The sequence below is a fragment of the Ctenopharyngodon idella genome, chromosome 7 (genome assembly GCF_019924925.1).
Source record: "Ctenopharyngodon idella isolate HZGC_01 chromosome 7, HZGC01, whole genome shotgun sequence".
Taxonomy (NCBI): Eukaryota; Metazoa; Chordata; class Actinopteri; order Cypriniformes; family Xenocyprididae; genus Ctenopharyngodon; species Ctenopharyngodon idella.
In genome coordinates this window covers 16,805,527-16,830,665 of record NC_067226.1, presented here as the reverse complement: position 1 = coordinate 16,830,665, position 25,139 = coordinate 16,805,527, and the positions used below count along the sequence as shown (strand labels likewise).

Sequence of the window (25,139 nt, the reverse complement as noted above, 5' to 3'; positions counted from 1 at the left end):
AAGATACTGCATCTAACAATACTTTGCTTATTTTATACAACTTTAACAGTTTACTTTACCTACTTAAATACCTCCCACCATAGGAAATAATAGTGCAATATAAACACACTTGTGGATCTATTGTCATACCATTGTCTTATGGAAGTAATGGGATGTGGTATTTATGAATTATTAGTTTTATTTTTATTTGTAGTGCATTTGCAGTGCTGACTACCCTTGTTGACTAAATTAGGTCATAACCAAAGAGTTTTGTATAATATAAGGAAGTGGCAGGTACCAAGGATTGTTTAAAAAGAGAGAGAGAGAGAAAGCAAGGTCAAGATTTTTTCCTCCCATCTCCTCCCCCCAAAAAAGGTCTCCCCCTGGTGGACAATTAAACTACTTTTCCTAAATGCCCCAATAGAGTTTCATGCTTGATCAGATACAAGGTATATATTGAAAATATTATTATTTCTCCTTTTGTACACATTTTTGAAAAGACGGTTATGTGACCATAAGGATATAAAGTAAAAACAAATCCATAATGATTGAGCATCAGTTCTTTATAATCTTCCAGGCTCCAGTGTCAGCCCACAGTTAAAAATAAATGACACAATGTTTAAGACTTTCCATTACAAGTCAATAGTTCCTTTTACTTTGAATTTCTTTGCTGACCGCTCACTGGAGCGCAGTTCAAATGTGCTTCCATAGATGTGAGTTACAAAATCACCAATTTCCACACTGAACACACTATTCCTCTTCGGTATTACTGTAGAGAGAGAAAGAGAGGAGGCAACAAAAAAAAGAAGAAGTCAGTATCCAGAGGGAATTATTGAATAGCATATTTCTACAATGAATAAGCAACACTTTATTTGGTAAAGGGGGTTCTGAGAGGTGGCTATGACTGTTGTGAGGAAGTGTGTTCGTGACACAGTAAGGATTTGACTTCAGTTTGGAATAGGGCTGTTTTCACAACACGATTATCATGGCCAAAATAATTCAAAATAATATTACAGCGATATCTATAGAAATGTCGAAAAAAAAAATAATGCTATAAGTTAAATTCATCTTTAACTTTAAGGTCTTTTTATTTTCCTTTTTAGCCAATGAATCACTCTAAACATGAGTGTAGGGAGAATGAGAAAGTTTGTAATCATAACTGTACAAACAAGCAAAAACAAAAACTTACAGTTGATCAGCCTTTTTAAAATATTGTTTAAAATCTAAATATTCAACAATAATACTGATCTGGCACTATTGGATGAGAACTAACTGAGCTGGATGATGACATCACTGTTTTCTGCAGAACTTTTTTAATAGATGAAATTAGCTAATTTAATAACTGATGATCTTGACAACAGAAATGAATCCACACGGTACTGACTTCAATTGAACAATGACTATTTACTTTTAGAGCTGCTGTACAGCCGAAATTAACTCATCAGTGAATCATTTTACTGTTATCACTGTAAAGCTGCTTTGAAACAATTTGTATTATATAAAATCGCAATATAAATAAAGGTGACTTGACTTTTTTTTTTTTTTGCAGACTGGGTTGTCTAACACAACGTCCTTTTACAAAATTCAAAAAAACTCCCACACGGACTTTTCTCTTGTGTGAGTTGAGTGTTATTTCCTCCAACATGATTTTGTGCTGCAGTAGTAGCTACACACTGTACGCCATCTTTTTTCTGTTTTATGATGGGTACTATGTTGGACACGACCTCTACTATGTTGGAGTGTCAACCAGATAGTTGCTGTGCTGGATTATTTACGGTATTATGTATAACGTAACAGGATATCAATATTTTATTTTTTAAACATCACATATCATGTTTCTATTTAAAGTTGTGAATTTAACGCAAAATTAGAACATCGCATAAAACATTTGCAAATAAAGCAGCGTTTAACTTCCATAATCGTCACTTTTTGGGAAATTGCCACAAAATATCTGTAATAAAAATCTAAGTTGCTGCAATTGGTGAAGCCACTGTGGACTATAATTTTTGGTACATCATAAATGTCATGTGCATCAGAGTGCACAGATGAAAAAATACACACTGTCGTGTTATCTTGCATTTAGATACTTGGTGTTTGGAATGAAAATGAGACAGTTCTGGGAGGTCATTATTAATCTAACCATTTTGATGACATTTCAGAATAACTACATCAACATTTTAGATGCTGTGCAGTGAAATTGTTCTGCTGGTTATTCCAGTTATCCAATCACAAGCAAAGTCATGTGAGTTTTTTTTGTTGTTGTTGCGCATCGAGGGATTTATTCTCTAAATGCGTTTCCATCATAGTTTATGTGCTTGTCTTCTTATCAGATAATAAAAAAGATCCACCTCAATTGAGGGCATTTTTTATACACATTCTTAGAATGTAAGTGCACTTTGGTGTTTCTGTCCAGTGTTTTTCAATGAGATATCCCAAAATGCACGCAAAAATAGGCTTTTACTTTTTTTGCCCTCACAGGGTCCTCCTTTCTTTATCTGGAGGACAGAAGCTTGGTTTAGCATCTTTGAGTACCGACATGCTCACTCACAATAGTGAAATGCTGCGAAAAATGTACAAATAATTTACGCATATACCTTTTAGTTTGTCCTCTTTTGTGATGATTTTGAAGATGTGCTTCATTTCCTGTACCAAGATGCCAGTGAGACCCACATACGAGGGGCATTTTGATCTGACAACTATAAGGAAAAAAGATGAGAGAAAGAGAACATGACATTCCACTATACGCTCAAAATATCACCATTAAAACGAAAATCTGGATATACTGCCGCTAAACCAAAAATGTGTGCCTTTGTGCGCAGATATTTTCAAATGTGCATGATGTTGTACCTGTTAAGATTGCACCATGGAAATCAGCTTTCAAGAGCTTCTGCTGGATCATCTGTGGGTTGCTGTATTCAAAAGAAACAGGCAGCACATTCACGGAGCGTTAGCAAGACTGGAATTGAAATTATAGCTACCCATGTGCCAGAAATTCTGAAGAGCATATTCCTAAAATTATGACATGCATCTTACCTTCCTGGTTTCAATCCATTGCATAGGTCCTCAATGTACTGTTTCCATAGCTCATGTAGAGGCAAGAAGAGTTCATATCTAAAATCACATCCATAGACAAAGACAAGTGATTTTAGTGATAATCAGAAGTTTTACTGATATATATAGTGCATGATACAACACTATAAGGTGAAAGAGAGTATAAACATAATGAAATCTCTAATACAGACTTTTGATGTTCAGGTTTGAGCTGGAATATTTTTAGCCGTCTTCTTTCTTTGGCATTCAGTCCCTTGGCCTTTCTTTTCTTTCCCTTCTTTTTCGGTCTTTTAAATTCCAGTACTACCGCCTTGTGCAACATCATCGTCTCAATAGCTTCATCTTTCATTTGGGGAAAGCTATTTTTCAGGAACGCTTGGGTGAAAGCCTCCGCTTTCGTACTATTTGAAGACTATAAAAAAAAGTGACATTCAGAATCTTATTTGACTAGTCTGTAATGTTCCCAGAATTAACAGAATAACTATTTCTACATTATGAAATGCTTAACAGATCATTAATTATAAAGTTTAAAACCCTGCCTGTAATCCACGGAAGAGCTTGAATTAAGAAACTAATGTTAATGATAATGAACATGAGTCACCTCAACTCCCAACAGAGCGCTTTCCTTTGATGGGATCCGGGAGTCCAACACATCTGTAAACGTGGAAACATATCAAATATAACATATATTACGCTTGTCTTTCGTTTTGTTTTCTTTGGTAAATGACCCTAATGTTGTGTAACACGATCTAAGATGGTACAACATAATACATTAAACAATATAAGTTTCTTTTTATTGGCAAATCGCACTTTACATTGCATTACTGCCATCTATTGTTTACACATCAGAAACTCTACTTTCTCCTCATCAGAGTCCCTCCTTTTCCTCGGCAATATAAGAACCAAAAGCTTAACCAGCGCTGCGTGTTAATCTCCTCTGGTTTCACTTCCAGCAAAATTAGATTAATAGGACCATGATCAATATATTACCACCATCAAACTTACGTTCCATAGTTCAAAACACACAGGATCCAAAAAAATAAAAAATAAATGCTGCTGCTAGAATCACACGTGCTAACAGGACAGACGAGCTGATCACCGATTCAGACCGAAGAAATCGAGCACGCATCATTCATCACAGAATTACAGTCCAAAATAACAAAAAACAATACTGTGAAAAGGAGGATTGATTTCTCGATTTCTCTTTAAGGGTTATTAAAGATTATTTATGACCATTTAATTTAGGAAAAAATTTTAATCTAGAATTAAAAAAATAATAATAAATTAGCTAACAACCTAAGATAATGTTAAAGGGATAGTTCACCCAAAAATGAAAATTCCATCATTATTTACTCACCCTCAAGTTGTTCCAAACCTGTATACATTTCTTTGTTCTGCTGTACACAGAGGAAGATATTTGGAAGAATGTTTGTCACCAAGCAGATTTCGTCCCCCATTGACTACCATAGTAGGAAACAAAAATACTATGGCAGTCAATGGGGGGGGGGGGGGGCGAGATCTGCTTGGTTACAAACATTCTTCCAAATATCTTCCTTTAGCTTCTATCCTTTTAAGAAGCTAAATTTCAGCCATTTCACTGGCCCGCGCTATATTAAAATGCATTTAAATGTATTGTACAAATATGTTACACTGTAAACCATTAATGATTATTTTAATGACTTCCTATGTGAGCGTAATAATAAAGTATACAAATTTACTAAATGCATGTTAGGGCAGGGCTAAATAAGCACTCAAAATCATTAAAATTCTATATTAAAAAAAAAAAAAGTATTTATGTAGTGTGTACTTCTCTGTCTTTGTCAAGTGGTCCTTGAAACATGGAGCTCTTTACTTCTGTATTGTGATGTAGGCTTCCTTTGAGTGTAGGTGGATATCTGAAAATGAAAAAATGCAAAAAGTGCTTATACATGGTTGTATTGTTCATGTAGGCTACTTGTTATTCAATAAAAAAAGAGAGAAAAATGAGAAAGATATAGCCTAGTTGACGTTCATGTGCATTCAACTCCTGAATATGATCTTTCCTATTTGACTTGAATGCATTGGTTCTATGCATTGGATGTTGATTTGATTGTGAGATTTGGTTGTTGCATTACAAAAAATGGAAACACATGAATGCAATCTTGCAGGGGTGGGGGATAAAATTTTTGGATAAGTCCTGTATATGTCATCGGAGAGAAAATCCAACAAAGCCTGTGCCTTCGGGAGGTCACATATGGCCGCATATATGTCATTGAGGATGTCTCATTTCAGAAAAACAACCATTAGTACATTAGCCTATAAAACGATTGTTACTCCTGTTAGTATTTTTTCCATACCATGGAAGTCAGTGGGGCCCATCAACTGTTTGGTTACTCACATTCTTCAAAATATTTTCTTTTTGTGTTCAGCAGAAAAAAAAAGACATTCATACAGGTTTGGAACAACTTGAGAATGAGTAAATAATGACAGAATTTTCATCTTTTTGGGTGAACTATCCCTTTCAAAGGGTTCAAGTGTGCAGTGTCCCTTTAAGAACGTGTCGGTTTGCTCCGCCCTGTAAGTTTATTGGGCTGTTTTGCTCCGCCCGGGTAGCGTTTGAAAATACAAGTGAAGGGAGGGGACCGACATTCAGTTGGCTGCTAACCTAGTTAACTAAATACATTTTATTGATATCTATACTTCGTTTACTGTAGCTAGATTAAAGTTTTAAGCTTTAGTGATGTCAGAGGAGCTTGCGTGTTCAAAGCCGGAGGAGGTGAGAGACGCTGAGACTGAAAACGCCGTTGAAATCATCATCAAACTGACCAGCGAAGATGCACTAAATAATCATGATCATAATGTCAACCAAGAGACAGAAAGAGAGACAGAGACTATCTGTAATGACATCAGACCAAACCACAATCGGGTTTCTAAAGGTTCGTGATGTTTATACGCCAAACGACTGGCTATATGATTTGTTGTGATTTCCGTTAAACTCTTGCATTATGTGAAGTTACCATGTGTCATTCACTCCCTCCAAAAAGTTCATCGAATGTCACACGTTTGACTTTGACACTGCTGTTTTAACAATATCACATAGGCCAAAACACATTTGGTTGTGTGGGTCTATAGCACTTTACTGAACTGCCAGTGCTGATGTTTTCAGAGTTATTTCAGACAGAAGAAGAAGAAGAAGATGAAGATGATGATGATGATGACGACAGCGGCACCGATTATCTGAATAGTGATGAAAGACCCTGTACCCATCTACAGCGAGCAGAGAGGCCAGGAAATGGAAAACTGCCGGACACCTTCCAGACAGATCATCTTCTGTACTATGAGAGATTCAAGGCATATCAAGATTACATGCTGGGTAACCATTCAAACACTTTTGAAAGTCATCCACAACAATACGTGAGTTAATAAATTTATTTATAAACCTGAAATGTTTGACAGGTGACTGTAAAACATCAGAAGTAGAAGCCTTCACTGCTGAATACCTGGAGAAGATAGTGGAGCCATGTGGTTGGCAGGCCATATGGCATACTAATGTGTTTGACGTGCTGGTTGAAGTAAGTTCATTGAAGCGTATGGTGGCAAGTGCTTTTTGGGTATTAACACAACACGAAACACAAACAGTCAATACTTATGATTGAAGCATTCACACAATAGGATGTTTAGAAAGCTGAGGATTGTTGTTGTAGGTTGTTGACGTTGATTGTAAGGAGCTAAAGGCAAAGGTGGAGCTGGTGCTACCAATGGAGTGTGAGACCAGAAGCTGTGATCTTACTGAAGAGTCCATGAAGGCCCTGCTGGAAGCTACACTTCATAAAGTGCCTCTTCTGGAGCTCTCAGTTGTCTACGATGAGTCCGGGGACTTTGATCAGACTGCTGTGGCCCTGGAACACCTCAGGTTAGTTAACCCATTAAAGGTACTTTTTTCTTTTCCTTTTCAGGGTTTGACAATAACGAGCACTCAATTCAGTTCTCTTTAGAGTCTTCTTGTGTTTGAATCTGAATAATGAAAACTTTGATTAATGAAAGAAGATTAAAAAATGTGTTTACCTGCATGTCAGGTGCCCATTAACTGACACCAGAGAACCTTGAACTTAATTTGATTATTATTATTATTGACTTAATTTTATTTTTTATTTTTATTCTTTGACCTAAATTATTAACTTAAAATGTGAGGGCTTACTTCAAGTAAATATATTAGGGCAAAGACGTTCAGCTGACCAAAAAGTTGGTAATCTCTGCATTGCATGCACACATGAAATGACGTGAATTTGTACGTTTATCTAGTGCTTTATACAATACAAATTGTTTCAAAGCAGCTTTACAGTGATAACAGGAAAATTATGCATTTTGGCTGTTGTTCAGCTGATGTCAGTTCAGTGTTGATTCAGTTCTGTTGTAAAGATCATCAATTATTAAATTCATTTCAGCATAAAGCAGTTCTGCAAAAAAAAAAAAAGATGTCATCATCCAGCTCAGTTCAGTTCTCATCCAACAGCAGCTGCATCTCATTTCAAAGGCTGCTTCCTTCAGGCTGCATACGTCATCGAGGCAGTCTCATTTAAGAAAAGTAACCATTAGATTGCATAGTAAGAACGAAATTACAGTATTTTACACCTCACAAGGAATAACGGTACATTTTATTACAGTTACTTTTCTTAAATAAGACATCCTTGATGACGTATGCAACCTTCAAATGTGACCTCCGGAGGACGCAGCCTCCTAAATGAGACGCAGCTAGCGTCAGTGCAGTCAAATCAATATTATTGTTGAATATTAAGAGTCATATTAAGTGCAAGTAAGCCAGAGGCAACAGTGACAAGGAACCCGAACTCCATTAGGTAACAGAATGCAGAAAAAGTTAAAGTTAAAAGATTCAGTGAGTGATAATTCAAATAATAATTATTGTGTTTGTCAGTAGCTGATTAGATATGCAATGTTGAGAAGGGATAGTTCACCAAAAATGAAAATTGTGTCATCATTTACTCACCATCATGTTGTTCCAATCCTGTATGAGTTTCTTTTTTTCTTCTGAACACAAAAGAAGATATTTTGAAGAATGTTGGTAAACAGAGAGTTGTTGGTAGTCATTGACTTCCATAGTATTTTTTTCCTACTATGGAAGTCAATGGGGCCCATCAACTGTTTGGTTACTAACATTGTTCAAAATATCTTCTTTTGTGTTCAGCAGAAGAAACTTGTGCAGAATTGGAACAACTTGAGGGTGAGTGAATGATGATGACAATTTTTTATTTTTTAATGAACCATTCTTTTAAAAGTGAAATGATTTCTGTAAATCCAGTGATCAAATGCTGTGTGGGTCTCAGTTTAGTTTTCAGTGATAGGCTCATCAGTATTATCTGGTCTGTGTGTGCAATTCCACAAACCTGGAAGACCTTCTGAATTTATAAGCAGTCAGCCTTTTTAGAAAAGAAAACTGAAAATATAACAAACTAAGGATTATGAATAACTTTCTGCCATTGTGTGAATAACATGTAATCTATAGAAAAGTAACTGTAGTCTGATTACAAGTATTGTAAAATGTAATATAATCCAAGTACTTTATTTTTGGGGTTACTACCCAGCACTGTTCATAATACATTAACTAATTTTAATTATTCAGCTTGAAATGTTTCAAATAGATGTGTGGTTTAGTGATCATGAGTGGGTGAGGTACTGTAGCCAAAAGGCAAGATTTGAATATTTAATGGAATGTTCCATTTTAAACTCTGATCTGCCATATTTTCTCCTTCAAAACAGTGATGCAGTTGTATACGAGTTTGGTTTGTGATTCTGATGAGGTTACTCTGTTATACTGAACTGACTGGTTAAGCAGGTTTTCCTGTCATTGTTATTCACATCTCCCCCCACACTGTCTCCCCCCTATCATTCACTCTTACATGTTTCTGTCTAATCCCCACAGGTTTTTTTATAAGCATATCTGGAGGAAGTGGGATGAGGAAGATGAGGATGATGACTTTGATTACTTTGTTCGGTGTGTGGAGCCTCGTCTTAGGCTGTAAGTGTCCTCTGTGTGTCCTGTCTCTTCCCTTGAAGCATGAACCAACACTGAGTTCTAAGTCTGTTAGTATCCCAGCAGCGCTCTGTTAGTTATAAAGGAGCTCTGACCACAAGGTGGCAGTGTGTACTCAGTAATGAACAGTTGTTTGTTATATGACAACACTATAAATTGCTTTGAGTTATCCAAATAGATTTACTTTGCAATGTTTAGAGTCATTATGAAATGAGATGTTTAATTTATGCATGGGATATCTAGTTTTAAACTCACTTTGGAATAAACAACAGTGGAGATGATGTCAGACAAATTAAATGAGTCTAATGGCACCATTATGACTTTTTTTTTTTTACTGAACTTCTCAAGTTTGAAGCAATTATTTTTGGTGCCACTAGTGATGCAGAAATATGTCATCAACTTTAATAAGTACAGGATTTTCTGTTTCCTCACTTAAAAAAAAAAAAAAAAAAAATGTCCCTTCAAGGGTTAGTTCACCCAAAAATGAAATTGCTGTCAATTAAGTATTCACCCTCATGTTGTCCTAAACCCGTAAGACCTTCGTTTGTCTTTGGAACACAAATTAAGATATTTTTGATGAAATCTGAAGGTTTCTGATCCACACATAAGCAGAAACAACATTGCACCTTTTGAGGCCCAGAAAGGTATTAAAGACATCAATAAAATAGTCAGTGTGACTACAGTGATTCAACCTTAATGTTATGAAGTGACGAGAATACATTTTGTGCACAAAAACAAAACAAAAATAACACTTTTATTCAACAAATTCATCTGTCTCCTGTCATACTGCTTTGCTATTTTCGTTGCAGAGCTTCCGTGTTTACGTCCGAACGCGGGCTCAGTATTGGTGCGACACAGGACCTGGCCAATACTGAGCCCGCGGACGTAAACATGGAAGCTCTGCAATGAAAATAGAATAAAGTCATTATTTTTGTTTTGTTTTTGCGCACAAAAAGTATTCTCATTGCTTCACAACATTAAGGTTGAATCACGTTGATTATTTTATCAATGTCTTTAATACCTTTCTGGACCTCAAAAGGTGCAATGACCTTGCTGCCTATGTGTGGAACAGATGCCCTCGGATTTCATCAAAAATATCTTAATTTGTGTTCTGAAGACAAATAAAGGTCTTACAGGTTTGGGGCGGCATGAGGGCGAGTACTTAATGACAGAAATTTCATTTTTGGGTGAACTAACCATTTCATATATTTTCCACAGTTACTATGATATCTTGGAGGATCGTGTTCCAGCTGGTCTTGTCGCTGAGTATCACTCTGTGCTGGCACTCTGCTCAGAGAAGTTTCAGGAGTTCTCCAGCCTGAGAAGTGACCTGAACAGCGACTCCGAGTCTGAACAAGACAACGTGTCCATGGTGGAAGGGCTGCGGATGTATGAGCAGCTGGAAGCACTTAAGCGCAAGCTGCGTATTATTGAAAACCCACTGCTCAGGTTATTACACTGCTGTGTATGTTTGAGATTGAGAGGTGTCATGTATATGTCTGCCCACAACGTGGCTTTGCTCCTGAACCCCAAGTTAATCAGGAGAGTAACGTAATGAGTATAAATGTGATTAATATTGATATCAGGCATTCATGGTTTTTGAAGTATTGGCTTATTTACGTTTTTTCAAACCTCTGGATCAATGCGCACTGCTCCATAATTAATCATCAGTCTTTCCTAGTTCCAGATTTCAGATCCATTGGGATCAAAGACGTGTTAATCTGAACAGCTGTGTTTGAGCAAGTGTGCCTGTTAGTTCTTTGGTTTGCTCACCCGCACCACCTGCGTGTCTATTGCAGGTACGTTCTGGGCTACAAGGTGAACTCTGGTCAGCAGTCATGCAGGGCAAAGGGGCCACGTTCTGCTGGCGGCCGTGTGGTCCACTTGGTATCTGCCTCGGCCACAGTTCACCAGCTTCAAAGCTTGATAACTGACAAACTGATGCCCCACTATTCAAGTGAAGAGTTTGAAGTACAGGTGTGTATAACCCTTTCTCTTTTTCATGGCTCAGTTGCATGCTGGCCAGAAGACCTTATAGTTCTCAACTTTTCAGGATAATGGTGTTGTTTTCAGCTGTACTGGCTTTGTAAATGGAGATTTTGGGAGAGGTTTATGACATCTAGACTGTGAAAGAATGGGAGAATCTCTTAGTTTTAAGCCATGACAAGACATTTGGGTGGGAAATAGGGTATTTGAATTGGAAAAGGTCACTTCCCCTATTCTGAGAGCTGAATCTGGATGGGGGGATGGTCTGATCATTTTAAATAAAGTAGTTTCAGACAAGGCAGGTTGAGCGCAAATCCTGCCCAAATGCTGATATTAATGTCCCTCTCTCCCGTCGCCTCTGATCACTGTCTTTTAATTTCCTGGGTTTACCTCTTAAAGGTTAATATCTGGCCGAGAGCGCTGGCCGCCTCAGAGCTCTTAGAAAAAAATCAAATCATCGATTTCACTCGTGCTAGTATAATTTTATGACTGCTAGGTCTCAGTGAATAATTTGGCCAGTAAAATCTCGCATGTGCTCTCTTCTCAATCTTCTGTTCGAATAGTAAGATTAAAGACTGTTTTGTTCCAAAAAGAAGTTGTTAGGACGGTATGATCACTAACGTGTCAAGGTGCTGTAATGTAGGATTTGTAAAGCACAGTGTTCATGTACTAGCTCATGTTTGATCTCTCTTGTTTTGTGAACCAGTTTATCCCTCAAGAACTTGTTAAAATGGTGCAGAAGATGTGTGTGCTCGCATGTCTCTGTTCAACCCCACTGAGACAGATTCACTTCAATTTGTGTGTGTGTGTGTGTGTCAGACTGTTTTTACTTTTGTGAAATTCAGTTTTTATTGCTTTTTCTTTGGGATAAGATGAGTTGGACTTAATGTGGCTGTGTGTTTTGATCCCAGTTTCACAGTGACCCGGTGCTTGCAGTCAATGCGTGCTATGAGGGGGATGTGGTCATCATATGCCCGGGCCTTTACAGCATCACCAGCTCCATCAGTCTCGTCGACTCTATCGAGGTTGAAGGTAATCACATGACTCGCCATGTTATAGATCTTTTTGAAATTTATTCACAGATGAATTGTTCACATTTTTAAAAATGTTTTTGACCTTGTAATGTTTAATCAAAATGTCATAACTGGACCTTTTGGTGAAAACTACAGACTTCTCTGGTGATGAATGCAAGACTTCTCCAGTCATCTTACATGTTTCTTTTTTCATAGTTTTTGGCAAATTCCATGGAAACTAAAAGAAGTTAATTTGACCGCTCACATTTATGTTCTTCCAAACTTTCTTTCTTCTGTGGAAAAAGAAAATCTTTATATAATTAAATCAAATTAAAATATCAAGTTAAAAAAAGTTAAAATTAATTAAGACTAATTAAGACTGATAGCTTTGTGTGAGGACAATTACAAAGAAAATTTTAATTCATGGATGAACTATCACTTTTAAATTTAGTGACATTAGTGATGTCTAAATGGTTTGGCCGGTTTTAGCTGCAGTGATGTAGTAGAGGCACTGACCTTTATCATCCGACTGATTTGAAGGCGGTACTTTTTTTTTTCTTTTCTTTTTGTATCCATTCATAACTCAGAGGAAATCACCTGTATTTTGTACTATTCTTTTCCTTTTAATAAAGCTTTGTGAAACAGCGTGCTTCATAACAGTAAGTCAGTAGTCTGGCACCTTGCCTTGTTTGTCAAAATGGTTCCCTGGACGTGTATAAAACGAATCGCAATTGGTGCGTGATATTAGAAAGCCTTCTGAGGTAATTGAGCTCGATGGCACAATAACCATCTTCCAATGATGGGGGGCGGAAATTAATGCATGAGGAATGTGGAGGCAAGCGAGCAGACAGAGCACGGGGTCAGGGTCGAGTCTCTTTATGCAAATGGGTGACCTGCAAAGTCAGATAGGGATGAAGTCAAATGAGGTAGAGGAAAGAAGGCCTGGAGGCTGCTGTTTAAATATGGAGGTTTTGTGTGCTTGGCAGTCCCTCCTGCAGCGTCAGGGAAGCCCTGAAAGAGGAGATAACACACAGGCGGCTGCTGGCTCTACTATAGGAGAAGAGCAACTCAATTAGACCACTGCCAGATTACCATAAAAGAACTCAGCTCCCTGCGCTAAAGGTCTTTGGTATTTAGAGAGAATGTCACACATGCCTCTGTCTCAGGCTACGGCTTTATCGCCAAGATAATTTGAAGGAGCTGTAAATAGTTTTGCATGTTTTACATAAAATTATTTAACCCTGCTGCATGAGTGTTTCTAATACAACAGATGATGGAGTGATGGAAAATTTAACATCTTTCTCTCTTCTGGTCAACATAATCAATCTCTCTGTATTTTCTGCCTGTTTTGGTAAGTTGTAGAAACGCCATTGTGGATTTTCTTTTGCTATTGGAGCAAAAGATCTTCCAGCAAATCCACTCTTGTTACCTGCAGACGTAGAAGTGAGGATGGTGCTGTGACCTTATTGGTCTATATTCAGCCTTTGGCATTTGAAAGAAGTGTCTGAGAGCTGACCAGAGTGCTGAAGTTCATCTGAGCATTGTTAGAAAACTCTGGAAGAAACCTGCTTCAGGACCATCTGTCAAAGAGCAGCGTGTAATGAAGCCGGGCTGTCAAACTTTGAACCGCTGCTGACCTGTCACCACTATCTCAAACTAAGATGGTGCTAAGCTGACCTCTCAGTCATCAGTCTGCTGTAGACTCAACACGCTTGTTGATGGTCATTTAGGCACATTGTTACTTGGAAACCATGTGTCTAGACTGAGAGACGATGTAATTTCCATAGAGAATTAGGTCCTTTGTGGAGAGGCTTTGCTATAATGAGATGTGCTTTGCTGGATGGTAGGCATAGTGGTAAATGACAGTGATCCATCAGGGTTAAGGGCCTGTCAATTTCCCTTCGGCGTTTTTGTCATGCAGGTTCAGAAAATGTTTTATTCAAAGAGTGCAATTTTAACAGGTTCTTGTTACTGTCGAAAATATGCCATCACTGGTCTGTTTTATAACAAGGGTATTTTAGAGTTTTTATTTCATTTAAAAGAGGCATAAACAACATTAAAATAACCCTGCAGTGACTTAAAAAAAGAAAAAAAAAATCTTATTTGGTTCTATTTTAGTTTGTAAAATACTCTTCTTGATTTTTTGTAAGTTGCAGTCAAAAATATAAGGGTTGGTTATAAAAAGCACTTTTTGCAAAGACATTTCTCTCCCTGTCTTCTCTCAGGATACGGTCTGCCGGACGAGGTGGTGATTGAGAAGCGTAACAAGGGTGACTCTTTTGTGGAGTCAACGGGAGCAAACGTCAAACTCTCAAATCTGAAGTTCATACAGCGCGACGCCATTGAAGGCATCCTGTGTGAGTCTCAAAGAAAATTGGCCCGTTCCTTTCCCCCTTTTCCAGCTGTTTGTCGAAGAGTCTTGAGGGACTGCTGCTGTTGAATGGGCAGCAGCATATCCACCCGGGACCTGACGTGCATTTATTCAGTCTCTACAGCAACACAGTAACAAGAGTGATCTTTTTTTTTTTTTTTTCCTTGTCATTTCATTGGTGAGCCATTCTGGCATGTCTAGCCTAGGGAGCTTTTAAATCTGTATCCCCATGTGCAGCTACACTAAAGGTTTGCTTCCTGTGGGATTTCTGATCTGGTCAGAGCAGTTCTGTTTATTATCCACTAGATATCCTGCTTGCTTCCAGCACAATATGTTCCCTACTGTATTAAGGCTGGGCGACTTTTTTATAAAAAAAAAAAAGTCTTACACTATTCAGACTTGTATATAAAATCTATATCTTGATTTATGCATTTGGTATTCGATGACTTAAAAGGGACTTTTAATTATTATTTTGATCAAACAGCCATTGTAGCCAAATTAGATTTAAAATATTTAAAGGGTTAGTTCACCCAAAAATGAAAATTCTGTCATTAATTACTCACCCTCGTGCCGTTTTATACCCGTAAGACCTTCATTGATCTTCGGAACATAAATTAAGATATTTTTGTTTAAATCCGATGGCTCCGTGAGGCCTACATAGGGAGCAATGACATTTGTCAGTTAAATCAGTTCATGTGAGTACAGTGGTTCAATATTAATATTATAAAGCGACGAGAATATTTTTGGTGCGCCAATTTAGTGATGGCTGATTTCAAAACACTGCTTCAGGAAGATTCGGAGCGTAATGAATCAGCGTGTCGAATCGTGATTCGGATCGCATGTCAAACCGCCAAACTGCTGAAATCACGTGACTTTGGCGCTCCGAACTGCGGATTCGACACGCTGATTCATTATGCTCCGAAGCTTCCTGAAGCAGTGTTTTGAAATCGGCCATCACTAAATAATTCGTTATTTTGTTTTTTTTGGCACACCAAAAATATTTTTGTCGGTTTATAATATTAATATTGAACCACTGTACTCACATGAACTGATTTAAATATGTTTTTAGTACCTTTATGGATCTTGAGAGAGAGAAATGTCATTGCTCCCTATTTAGGCCTCACGGAGCCATCGGATTTAAACAAAAATATCTCAATTTGCGCTCCGAAGATTAACGAAGGTCTTACGGGTCTGGAACGGCATGAGCGTGAGTAATAAATGACAGAATTTTCATTTTTGGGTGAACTAACCCTTTAATGCAAGATGTTTTAATGTTTTCTATACTGTCTTTAAGTGAATGAACACAAGGAAAATTATATTTAATTTATTTACACTATAAGTTTGGGGTCAGATTTGTTTGTTTTTTTTTAAAGAAAGAAAGAAATTAATACACATCATTATACACATAATACACATCACATGTTTTCTACAAAAATATTAAGTGTTTTCAACATTGATAATAATAAGAAATGTTTCTTGAGCACCAAATCAGCATATTAGAATGATTTCTGAAGACTGGAGTAATGATGCTGAAAATTCAGCTTTGCATCACAGTAATTACATTTTAAAATACTGTAAAATAAATATCATTACAAAGCATATATTGCTTTGTAATGATATTTATTTTACAGTATTACTTTTTTTCCCCCTGAACTTGTGAATCAAAGTTTTGTATCAATTGAAACAAACATTTTGAACTGATTCACGGATATGAATAAAACTTACTATTCTTGCAGCTAAAGTGTAAATAAAAGATGCAATTTAAAATTTCTTAACACTTTCATACTCACAACACAAGATCATGGATCTAATCTAATTGCGTCTTATAAATCATTGTGATGTTGTCAGTGTTGTTTAATATTATATTGTGTGTATTCAGTATAGCCCAGGACTATTTTCAATCTTTATGTGTGACCGGAAACCTTTCCTTCTCCTTGCATGTCCTGTCACCGTCCTCCAATATTTTTTCGATTTGTCACCCTTTCTTTCATCAGGTGTTCGCCAGGGAAAGCTGGAAATGGAAAATTGTGTGATGCAGTGTGAGACCACAGGTGTGATTGTGCGATCGGCGGCCCAGCTCTCTATGAACATGTGTGACCTGTACGGCTCCAAGGTAAGCTGCACTAGCACATGGTACCTCACATAAATTATAAAATGACTTCTTCACTTCTGAAAAGGGTATTATCATTTGAATGTTTTGCTCCATCATCTATTCTTTACGATAGTTATTACAGTATGAGATACAGGTGTGAAAGATCTCAACAGCAGCATTCTTTGACTGATTTACCACCTACCGCTTTACTAAAGCGTCGCTTCTTCATTCAACAATATCATTATCGTTTGTTCTGATGGTCACTGTGTGCTTGCTTCAGGGCGCCGGTGTGGAGATCTACCCTGGGAGTGTATGCAGTCTGGTGGGCAACGGCATCCATCACTGCAAGGAGGGGATCCTGATTAAGGTGAGCAAGATAGATGAGCTTCTGCTCTTCTAAACGCCTATAGATTAGCCCGTCTAGCTTCTGGTTACTGCTAATCGTTGCCCAGGCAACAGCAAGTGTCTTACCTGACCCAACAGAGGCACACTGTAGAGCTGTCTTGGTATCGTATTAATGACCTTAGTGGATTATTGCATTTAGAAGACCTCCAGGGAAGTTAGCCCCTTTAGTGCGTTAGTGGAGTGGGACTTCACTGGTCGCCATGGGGCGTCTTTGATGGTACTGCCTCTAAGCTGTGTCACCAGAGGTCAGTACGCTCACACAGTTCAGAGGAAAGCTCAGAAAAGCAAATGAGAACCCCGCAGTTGTAGACATAAATCTTTGTGGAAAATTTTGCAGATCGGCTTCAATTGAGAGTGTTTCATGAGCTGAAATATTATGTGATGGCTTTCTCAAGTCAGTGTTAGTGTTTCACCTGAGAGCAAATTAGATTCACACACAGGTAGCAGCATCCCAAAAGGATTTTTCCATAATTAACTCTAGCGGAATAATTGGATTTTATCTACCATCCTAAAGCTTTGTGCATTTGTGTACACACTGTGCCTGTCTTTCATTCTTCCTCACGTTGCTTAGGCCAAAAAGAGATGTGAGAGTGTGCGTGCATGTTCATTTGTGTAGGCATGCTGCGTGTTTACCACCTCCTGCTTCCCCTTTGGCAGGATTTTGCAGATGAGTTGGACGTCATGCCTAAAATCACCATGGTGAATAACGTGATCCACAACAATCAGGGCTACGGCGTTATCTTGGTCAAGCCAGGTGACGCTACCGTGGAGGATCTGCCCGCAGAGCCCAATGCCGCAGGTGCCTCTCTCTTCTTCTCTCTGTTCCTGCCACCTCAGTTCATCATCAGCAGGGCATATTCTCAAATTAACACCAGCTAGTTTATTAAAGTGTTGGTTCACCCATAAATTAAAATTTAGTCATTAATTACTCATGTTGTTCCACACCCGTAAGCCTTTCGTTCATCTTCAGAACACAAATTAAGATATTTTTGATGAAATCCGAGAGGTATATGAATCGTCCATGGACAGCAATATAATTAACACTTTCAAGGTCCAGAAAGGTACTAAAGCCATCATTAAAATAGTCCATGTGACTGCAGTGAAGCGACGAGAAAACATTTTGTGTGCAAAAACAAAACAAAAATAACGTCTTTATTCGACAATATCTTCACTTCTGTGTCATTCTCATACGTTGTTTACGTCCAGCGCTTCCAGGTTCTACGTCAGAACACCGACTCATTATTGGCTGGTTCCTGCATCAGCATCATACGCATGTGTCGTGCTGCTCACGTGATCAGCTTTGGCCAATACTAAGTTGGCATTCAGATGTAAACATGGAAGCCTTCACTGTGCTTACTGTGTCACCTGCATAAGGATAATGACGGGTAAGAGAAGAGATTGTTGAATAAAGTCGTTATTTTTGTTTTGTTTTTGTGCACTAAAAGGATTATCGTCGCTTCATAAAATTAAGGTTGAACCACTGCAGTCACATTGACTGTTTTAACAATGTCTTTAGTACCTTTCTGGACCTTGAAAGTGTTGATTAAATTTGTGTCTATGGACGAGGTATATATCGCTCTCGGATTTCATCAAAAATGTCTTAATTTGTGTTCCGAAGATGAACGAAGGTCTTACGGGTGTGGAACGACATGAGGGTGAGTAATCAATGACAGAAGGAAAGTGGTCAGCATGAACTGTCATTGTATAGATAATTTTTTTTGTTTGGTTCCACAGAAAAAAATATAACTGCATTTGATTTTGAAACAACATGAGGTGACATGAGTGAGTTATTCTGTTAAAGTGCCCCTATTATGCTTTTTTGGATTTTACCTTTCATGTAGTGTGTGCTATAGCTGTTTATAGCTGTCACCCTTTTGTTAAGGTTATCATCAGCACCTCGTCTGGCAGATAAAGTAAAATGTCTGTAAAGTTTCAAAGGTCAAACGCACTATAAATGGAGGCATTGTCTCTCAAATGAAAGAACCGGTTCTGAACTGACTGAAATGAGTTGTCAGTAATTCCAGTCTTACTTCCTGCAAGAACCTATGTAGGTTTGTAACAAATAATGCCACTTTATGGTCTTCATTGGCTGACTCCCGAACAACGCCTACTTTGAACCGCCCTTAAACACTGTGGTTGTAGCTGAGGCCTGGAAGAGTTTAATTTGTATTGTTGACATGTCGAGAAGATGCTGATCCTCCTCTGTGAAAGCAAATCCACTTTGCATGCACTTCCAAAAGATGATGACTCTGGCTTGAATTGATAAGGTAAAACCAAAGCTATCATTACTGTTCGAGGCCTCCAGAGCTGAAATTCAGATATGGTAATGAGTGTTTTGTTTCCGACAGTGGTAGACCAATCACAACAGACTGGGCCATCTGACCAATCTGAGCAGAATAAGCTCTTGGAAAGGAGGTGTTCATCCTTTTATTGAACCATTTCAGACACTGTGAGAAAAGAAGTCATGCTGTAATGTATTTAACACCTTTTTAATACCTTGGACGCATGCAAACCTTTTGTAGGAGACCTTCAAAACAAAAATAGGAACTTTTTTAAAATAGCAAAATAGGGGCACTATTTTGAAATACAGTAATTTTTGGAATTTGTTAGGAAATATATGGAATTGTGCTTCAGCTTGCAAATAATACAGTACATATCCTTGGTGTTTTTGTATGGGAATACTGTAACCTTGAATATTTTTTTTTTTTTTTTTTACTTTCACACATCTTCTTTGCCTCATATTAAATAGGCCACAACCACTCTCCCCATTACTGTAAATGGTTCTGTGTGTGCCTGCATAAGCCACATGCCTATATAGCTCATGAAGAAACCCGCAGGACTCAGTCCGACTATGCGAAAAGTGCTCTACTTTCTCCTGTGGTAATATCTGTGAAAATGTATTCGCTTGCATAAAATTTTTGTTAAAAATGCCCCCCTGGGGCTGTTGGAAGCCCTGTCTGTAATGACTGCCATCCCCATGGCACATTTCTTCAGCAGGATTGGCTTTTTTCCTCTCTCTCAGGCAGCTCCATTTTGAGAAAAGGAAAGAACGGAAATACGCTTGACATTCATTGAAGGGCAGCTGTGAATGCAGTGTGCTTAATTTCTGAATTATGCTCAGCAGAAGGCGTCTCGGCTTCAAACTACAAGTAGAACCTACTTCTCTCTCTGGCTCATTTATGTTTTCACCTCTAACCGTCTACCTTGGTCTAATGTATGCATTGGCATAGTGACTTTCTGTGCTGTATTGTTTAAATAGCCCTCCTTTTTATGTTAGAGAGATATTTTTACACTGCAGTATAACAACTGGCTTTCCTAAAGATGCTTTCTCTTTTTTAATATAGGAAATTAAATTCTGTCTGTCTAGTAGTATTACAGTGAAATTGTTCCTTGCGTCACTTGTTTTTCCAGGAATGGCAGGGTTTAGTTTTAGTGCAAAAGCCTTCCATTTAGGGGAGAGTCGTAGATGTTTCAAACACATCCTTTTATTGTACCCTATCATTTTCAGGCTGACTATAACCATTCATATTACTTTCTGCTGTAAGGATGAATGAGAGCATGTTGTGTTGATGCATCAGTCTGTGCTGCCTGCTTTTTGGTCAGGAATTAAAGGAATCATTTGCTGAAAAATTAATATTCTATCATTTGCTCTCACTCATGTTGTTTCAAACCTGTACATCACATTTTCTTTGAGGTTTTATATTAAAAATGCTATCACCCAAAAAATTCGAAACCAGATCTATTCTGTAGCCTGTCTCTTCTGTTTTGTCAGATGAGAAAGAGGAAGAATCTGAGGACACAAGAGTAAAACCAGAGGCTGATATGGATGAGGATGATGATGACAATGATGGTGATGATGTGCCCATCATTGTTGTGGAGGAAGAGTGCCCAGCCATCAAACATAGCCTCTCCGTCCCTCCAGACTTCACTGAGGGAAATGATGCCATCAAGCAAGAGTTGGTTGCCACATCAGCCAAGAAACATGGGCTTCAGAGGAGCCGGATAAAAGCACTAGGGGCCATGCGGGCTGATGAGAATCTACTTTCACAGGAAATGTTCATTTCCATTCATGGAAATCAATTCAAGCACAATGGAAAAGGCAGCTTTGGTACCTTCCTGTACTAAAGGCTTCTCTACGGCAGGCATGCACAAGACACACTTTACTGTTTAGCTATTTATTCTGTACTTCTTCAATTTTGCTACAAGTCTACTTTGTGAGCTTTTCTTTAATTTCATTGTGTGAGTGAAATGCAAAATGAATTAAATGCGTGCTAAAATGTGTAGGCTTTTAAAAATGTCTCTTTTTAACCCGTGCCTTTTTGGATTTAATTTGTTTATCAAAGTTTTTAAACACTGAAACACTTGTGTATATATAATAACACAAAAAGAGCAGCACTTTGGAAATGTTCTGTTCACACAGTCTCATGTTTTAGAACAAACATGTTGATAGACAATTATTATTATTATTATTTTTTTTTTTCTTGAGGGTTCACACAGTTCATGTTTTGTCCACACACTATTAATTACTATTGTTACTAATAAGCTCTAAAAAGCATTTGGTCTGAAAAATAAAGGACAAAAGCAGTATTTTCTTTCTTAATTCTCAATTTTTTTGTAGACAAAGTTTTATTGTTCCAAATGGCAAACATCTGCTTTATGTAGTCTGCTTTTTTTTTTATTATTATTATTTAATGAAGTATAGAAGTGTAAGAGTTACTGGTTTTGCTGGTGTATAGCGGTTCCTTTTGTTTTGACTCAAAATTTAATTCCCATTAATTAAAAAAAAAAAAAAAACTTTTATTCATTCTCAGAAAATTAAAGGTAAACTTTATTACAATGGTGTTTGTTTAATTGGATAATACATGTTTCGAGTCTGAAATAAGGAGCTACAGTTTGACCTGCATTAGCCAAACTTGTTCCTCAAACCAGCAGTGATGCTAATTAATTTTAAATGGGAAAATAAATGAACCACAAAAAAAGCATTATGAGATCTTTGAAGTGCATTAATGTGAAATATAACAATACAAATTAATTGAAGAAAATGAGATGGAGAACAATTAAATAATGTTAATGGTTTGTCTGTTCAGTTATCCTCTAGTGCCATGTCAAATTTAGTGTTATACCAAATTCATTTATGAATCTTAATTAACTGTCCCTTTTTATACTTAACTGTTGCTTTAAACTGCAACTCACAAGCGTTTGTAGGGAAGGCCTATTCTCTTTTTAAGGAGACTTCTGGGAAAGAATTCTCTTCCTGTTTATTACACATTCATAAGTTTTTCTTCACAAGATGTCTGTTTGTTGTATAGGTCAAAGTCTTTTAGCGAAATCGATGATAAATATATACCTCTTTTTTGAAGAGGGAAAAAAGACCTGGGGGTTATTGATTTCTTTTTTTCCTTTTACTGTTTCTTCTGGCATACTTTAGATGCAACAAAAATGGAGGGGAAAAGAAGTGACAGGGTTCTTTTGTGGCGATTGTTTTATCTTCAAATGAGGTGTCAGTCTGGACAGATTAAAGCAAGAGCTTGCAGCCATTGAGGACTCTAGAAAGTATCCCATTTTGAAGCTGTGTCCTTCAGACCAGCGAGCGGTCCAGGGAACAATGGCAGCATCCATTGTTCGGGGTAAGGACGACTGTCAAAGCCACTGAATGTGCAGTAAGTTTGTCCCCTATGACTGTAAACCACCACTCTCCTTGTTTTTCTCCCTGGTCTTCTGGCCTCAATGCTAAGGTGACCTACAATAACTACCAGTTGCTCATTCATTTATGACAATGAGCGTTTCACCTTCCATAATTTGTGATGCTGCATTTGAATACTAGAGTAACAAGCTGCTCGTGTAGACTTTAAATACAAGATAGTGGTGAATACAGCCTTGTTAATTAGCGGTGCTGTCTGTTAATTAAATGTCAAGGAGTATTGTCCTTCTCTTGAGGTTGGAGTTTCTAGGTTACGCTCTTGTTTAAAAACTCAGGACAGTTGAGAGAAGCTGTGTTATATAAAGTTTTGATAGAAATAAAGGTTTGATCTCATCTTGACTATCTCTGTGTTGAACTCTATTAATTGGCATAAGTATTGAACAGGCTATAGAGATATAAGAAGTGTAGATATGAGTGACAGATTTGAAAAAAGTCAGAAAAAAATTCTATCAGATGGTTTTTGTCCCTTTGTGTCCTTTCTTGATCTAAATTGTAATTTGTCTGAAAAATTAAGTCTCTTTTATGAAGCAGGTTATTTGTAAGTAGGACACAACCTAACACTTTTTTGACTTTCTCAGTTTGTGTAAATCTATTTAGGGTTCAGAGAATTTCTTTTGTTTTGTTTTTAAAACGGTTCGATTTACACTTGTCTACAGACTCTCTCCGCAAAACGAAACAGATCTTCAATTCCCGCGCTATAGCCGCAAGGTTCACGTCAACGAAAGCAGTAACCTATCCTGTGAGCTGCATTTTATTTATCATCAGCTAATTTCAAGATCAAAGACCGCAACAGAATGCAGAGCGGCATCAGCAATGATAAGATAGTTCATCTCACTACTTTAATGAAGATGATTGTGTGTTGAGCTGAGCATCTACGACATTTTCAGCAGTTTGCATGTCGGCTTGCTGAAGAGCTATTCAGTTAGGGTACGTTTACACGACAACGATGTTCTTAAAATGGAGAAGTTTTTCCTTTGAGTTTTCTGCGTGTAATGCGCATGTGCATGACTTCATCGTTTTCACAGATTCACATTTTTTGTTTACACAGAGACAGTTTTCAAAAAACTTACACTTTGAAACCAAAAGTTTGTGTTTTCAGACCACCAAAACGCTGTTGTTGTGTAAATGAATGGCCAAAACGCATAAAAAGTTTTCCATTTTTAGTTGAAAATGGTGTCGTGTAAACAGCCCTTTACTCATCTGTGGAGATGCGTGTTGCAGTAGCGCTGTCATATTATGGCTTATAACATGTCTTATAAAACGGTTAGTTCCTGTCCTTGATTCTGATTGGTCAGTAGCTGTTTTATTCACAATTAAACACGGCTATGACCGCTTCACCCAACAGTTCTGTGTGTCACTACACAACACCCTTAACAACCACTCTTAGCAACGTAAACTGTATGTTCTCAATTGATATTGTTCATTGAAGCTTACTGTATTATGTAGAAGAGTGTTGTGAGAAAAAGATTGAGTGAGCTATTTTATTATCTGCATTCAGATTTAGCATTTTCCCTCAGGTCAGTCCTATGTTCATAATAAAAAATCTGTTTAATTGTCCGATGTATTATCTTGTCCTTTTAACACTTAAGGGGTTTTCCCGTGACTGACAATGCTAGTCAAAGCATTTGTCAGTTGCGTCTTGTTCCGTGTTCACAACAATTCAGTCTTTTCAATGTAAAAGTTTTCGCTACTGACTGACACTCATAAAGACAGTCTTTGCCACCATCTAATGCCGTAATAATGTAACTTCTGTTGTTGTTGACTATTTTTTCCGGCGGAAGCTTATGCAGCGTTTGTGCATAAAGGTACTTCGTAACGGATTTCGGACAAACTGCTGTCACTATGGCAGCATAACGCTTCAATGATCTACAACAGTATAAAGAAAGCTTTGGTGGCAACTAAGCAAATATTTAATTAGGCCTACTACAATAATTTCTCATTAGAAATTACATCAAAAGTGGGAAAAGTATAGGTCAAAAATGTACATTTACACACAAATTGACCACCAACTGCAGTTTTCAGATGCCCTATTTATTTTTTAGCTGAACTGTCACAGAATGGAACACACATGATTGTGGGATATCAAACGCAGAAAAGGATACATCTATGCAGATGAAGATATCTCAGTAGACAGGATGTGACATGATCATTGGATTTGGACATGCCTTGTTGCCTTTATACCTCTGTATGCTGCCTGCAGAGGCAGCATTTTTCAGCTTTCGGATTCAGCCAGGGTGTGTGGGCACTGCAACAGATTAAGGCTGTTTACATTGGTCAAAGCAAAAGTTCCAAATCCATTTGTCCTGTTGTTGGAAGTGGCACAAGCATGTTGAATATGCCTGAAATAAAATGGGCCATCAGTTCCTCATGTAACGTGTGGTACGATCAGCTTTGAGCTCTGAGAAAACCTCACAGATGGTGGCCCATTATCTCAAGGCCAAAGTGGATGAGTGGTTTGAGTCCTCTATGGACTCCTTCATTTAAATCTCCATATTGGCTCAAGCGTCCAGTCA

General features: G+C 37.7%; 2 protein-coding genes across 3 annotated transcripts; one reads left to right on the top strand and one right to left on the bottom strand.

Moving 5' to 3' along the window:
• Positions 1 to 524: 524 nt before the first annotated feature.
• pop4 (POP4 homolog, ribonuclease P/MRP subunit) lies at positions 525 to 4,183 on the bottom strand. Of its 2 annotated transcripts, none has more exons than XM_051899143.1 (7): positions 4,036 to 4,183; positions 3,632 to 3,684; positions 3,222 to 3,442; positions 3,013 to 3,090; positions 2,827 to 2,888; positions 2,574 to 2,675; positions 525 to 748 (listed from the first exon to the last, which is right to left on the bottom strand). In XM_051899143.1, exons 1-7 carry the CDS (start codon positions 4,040 to 4,042, stop codon positions 612 to 614), a joined length of 660 nt encoding a protein of 219 aa, XP_051755103.1. In that variant the 5' UTR covers positions 4,043 to 4,183; the 3' UTR covers positions 525 to 611. The 2 variants fall into 2 exon arrangements, with proteins under 2 accessions (XP_051755103.1, XP_051755102.1); XM_051899142.1 differs by lacking the exon at positions 4,036 to 4,183 and adding an exon at positions 3,846 to 3,973.
• A 1,425-nt stretch (positions 4,184 to 5,608) lies between these two features.
• On the top strand, positions 5,609 to 21,579 carry shcbp1 (SHC SH2-domain binding protein 1). The gene is made up of 13 exons (XM_051900995.1): positions 5,609 to 5,945; positions 6,176 to 6,382; positions 6,466 to 6,581; positions 6,714 to 6,922; positions 8,948 to 9,043; positions 10,277 to 10,507; positions 10,858 to 11,035; positions 11,956 to 12,076; positions 14,283 to 14,414; positions 16,423 to 16,541; positions 16,801 to 16,887; positions 17,583 to 17,724; positions 20,698 to 21,579. The coding sequence occupies exons 1-13, from the start codon at positions 5,750 to 5,752 to the stop codon at positions 21,048 to 21,050; spliced, it is 2,187 nt and encodes a 728-aa protein (XP_051756955.1). The 5' UTR covers positions 5,609 to 5,749; the 3' UTR covers positions 21,051 to 21,579.
• The last annotated feature ends 3,560 nt before the right edge of the window (positions 21,580 to 25,139 follow it).

Bases quoted from the DNA above. Each gene is read 5' to 3' on its own strand.
- pop4 (XM_051899142.1), bottom strand. The intron at 2,676-2,826 runs GTACAACATCAT...TTTTCCTTATAG, and splicing joins CCATGGTGCAATCTTAACAG to TTGTCAGATCAAAATGCCCC. The intron at 749-2,573 runs GTATATGCGTAA...CTCTCTCTACAG, and splicing joins AAAAGAGGACAAACTAAAAG to TAATACCGAAGAGGAATAGT.
- shcbp1 (XM_051900995.1), top strand. From the start codon at position 5,750: ATGTCAGAGGAGCTTGCGTGTTCAAAGCCGGAGGAGGTGAGAGACGCT. The intron at 5,946-6,175 runs GTTCGTGATGTT...TGATGTTTTCAG, and splicing joins CCACAATCGGGTTTCTAAAG to AGTTATTTCAGACAGAAGAA. The intron at 6,923-8,947 runs GTTAGTTAACCC...TAATCCCCACAG, and splicing joins GTGGCCCTGGAACACCTCAG to GTTTTTTTATAAGCATATCT.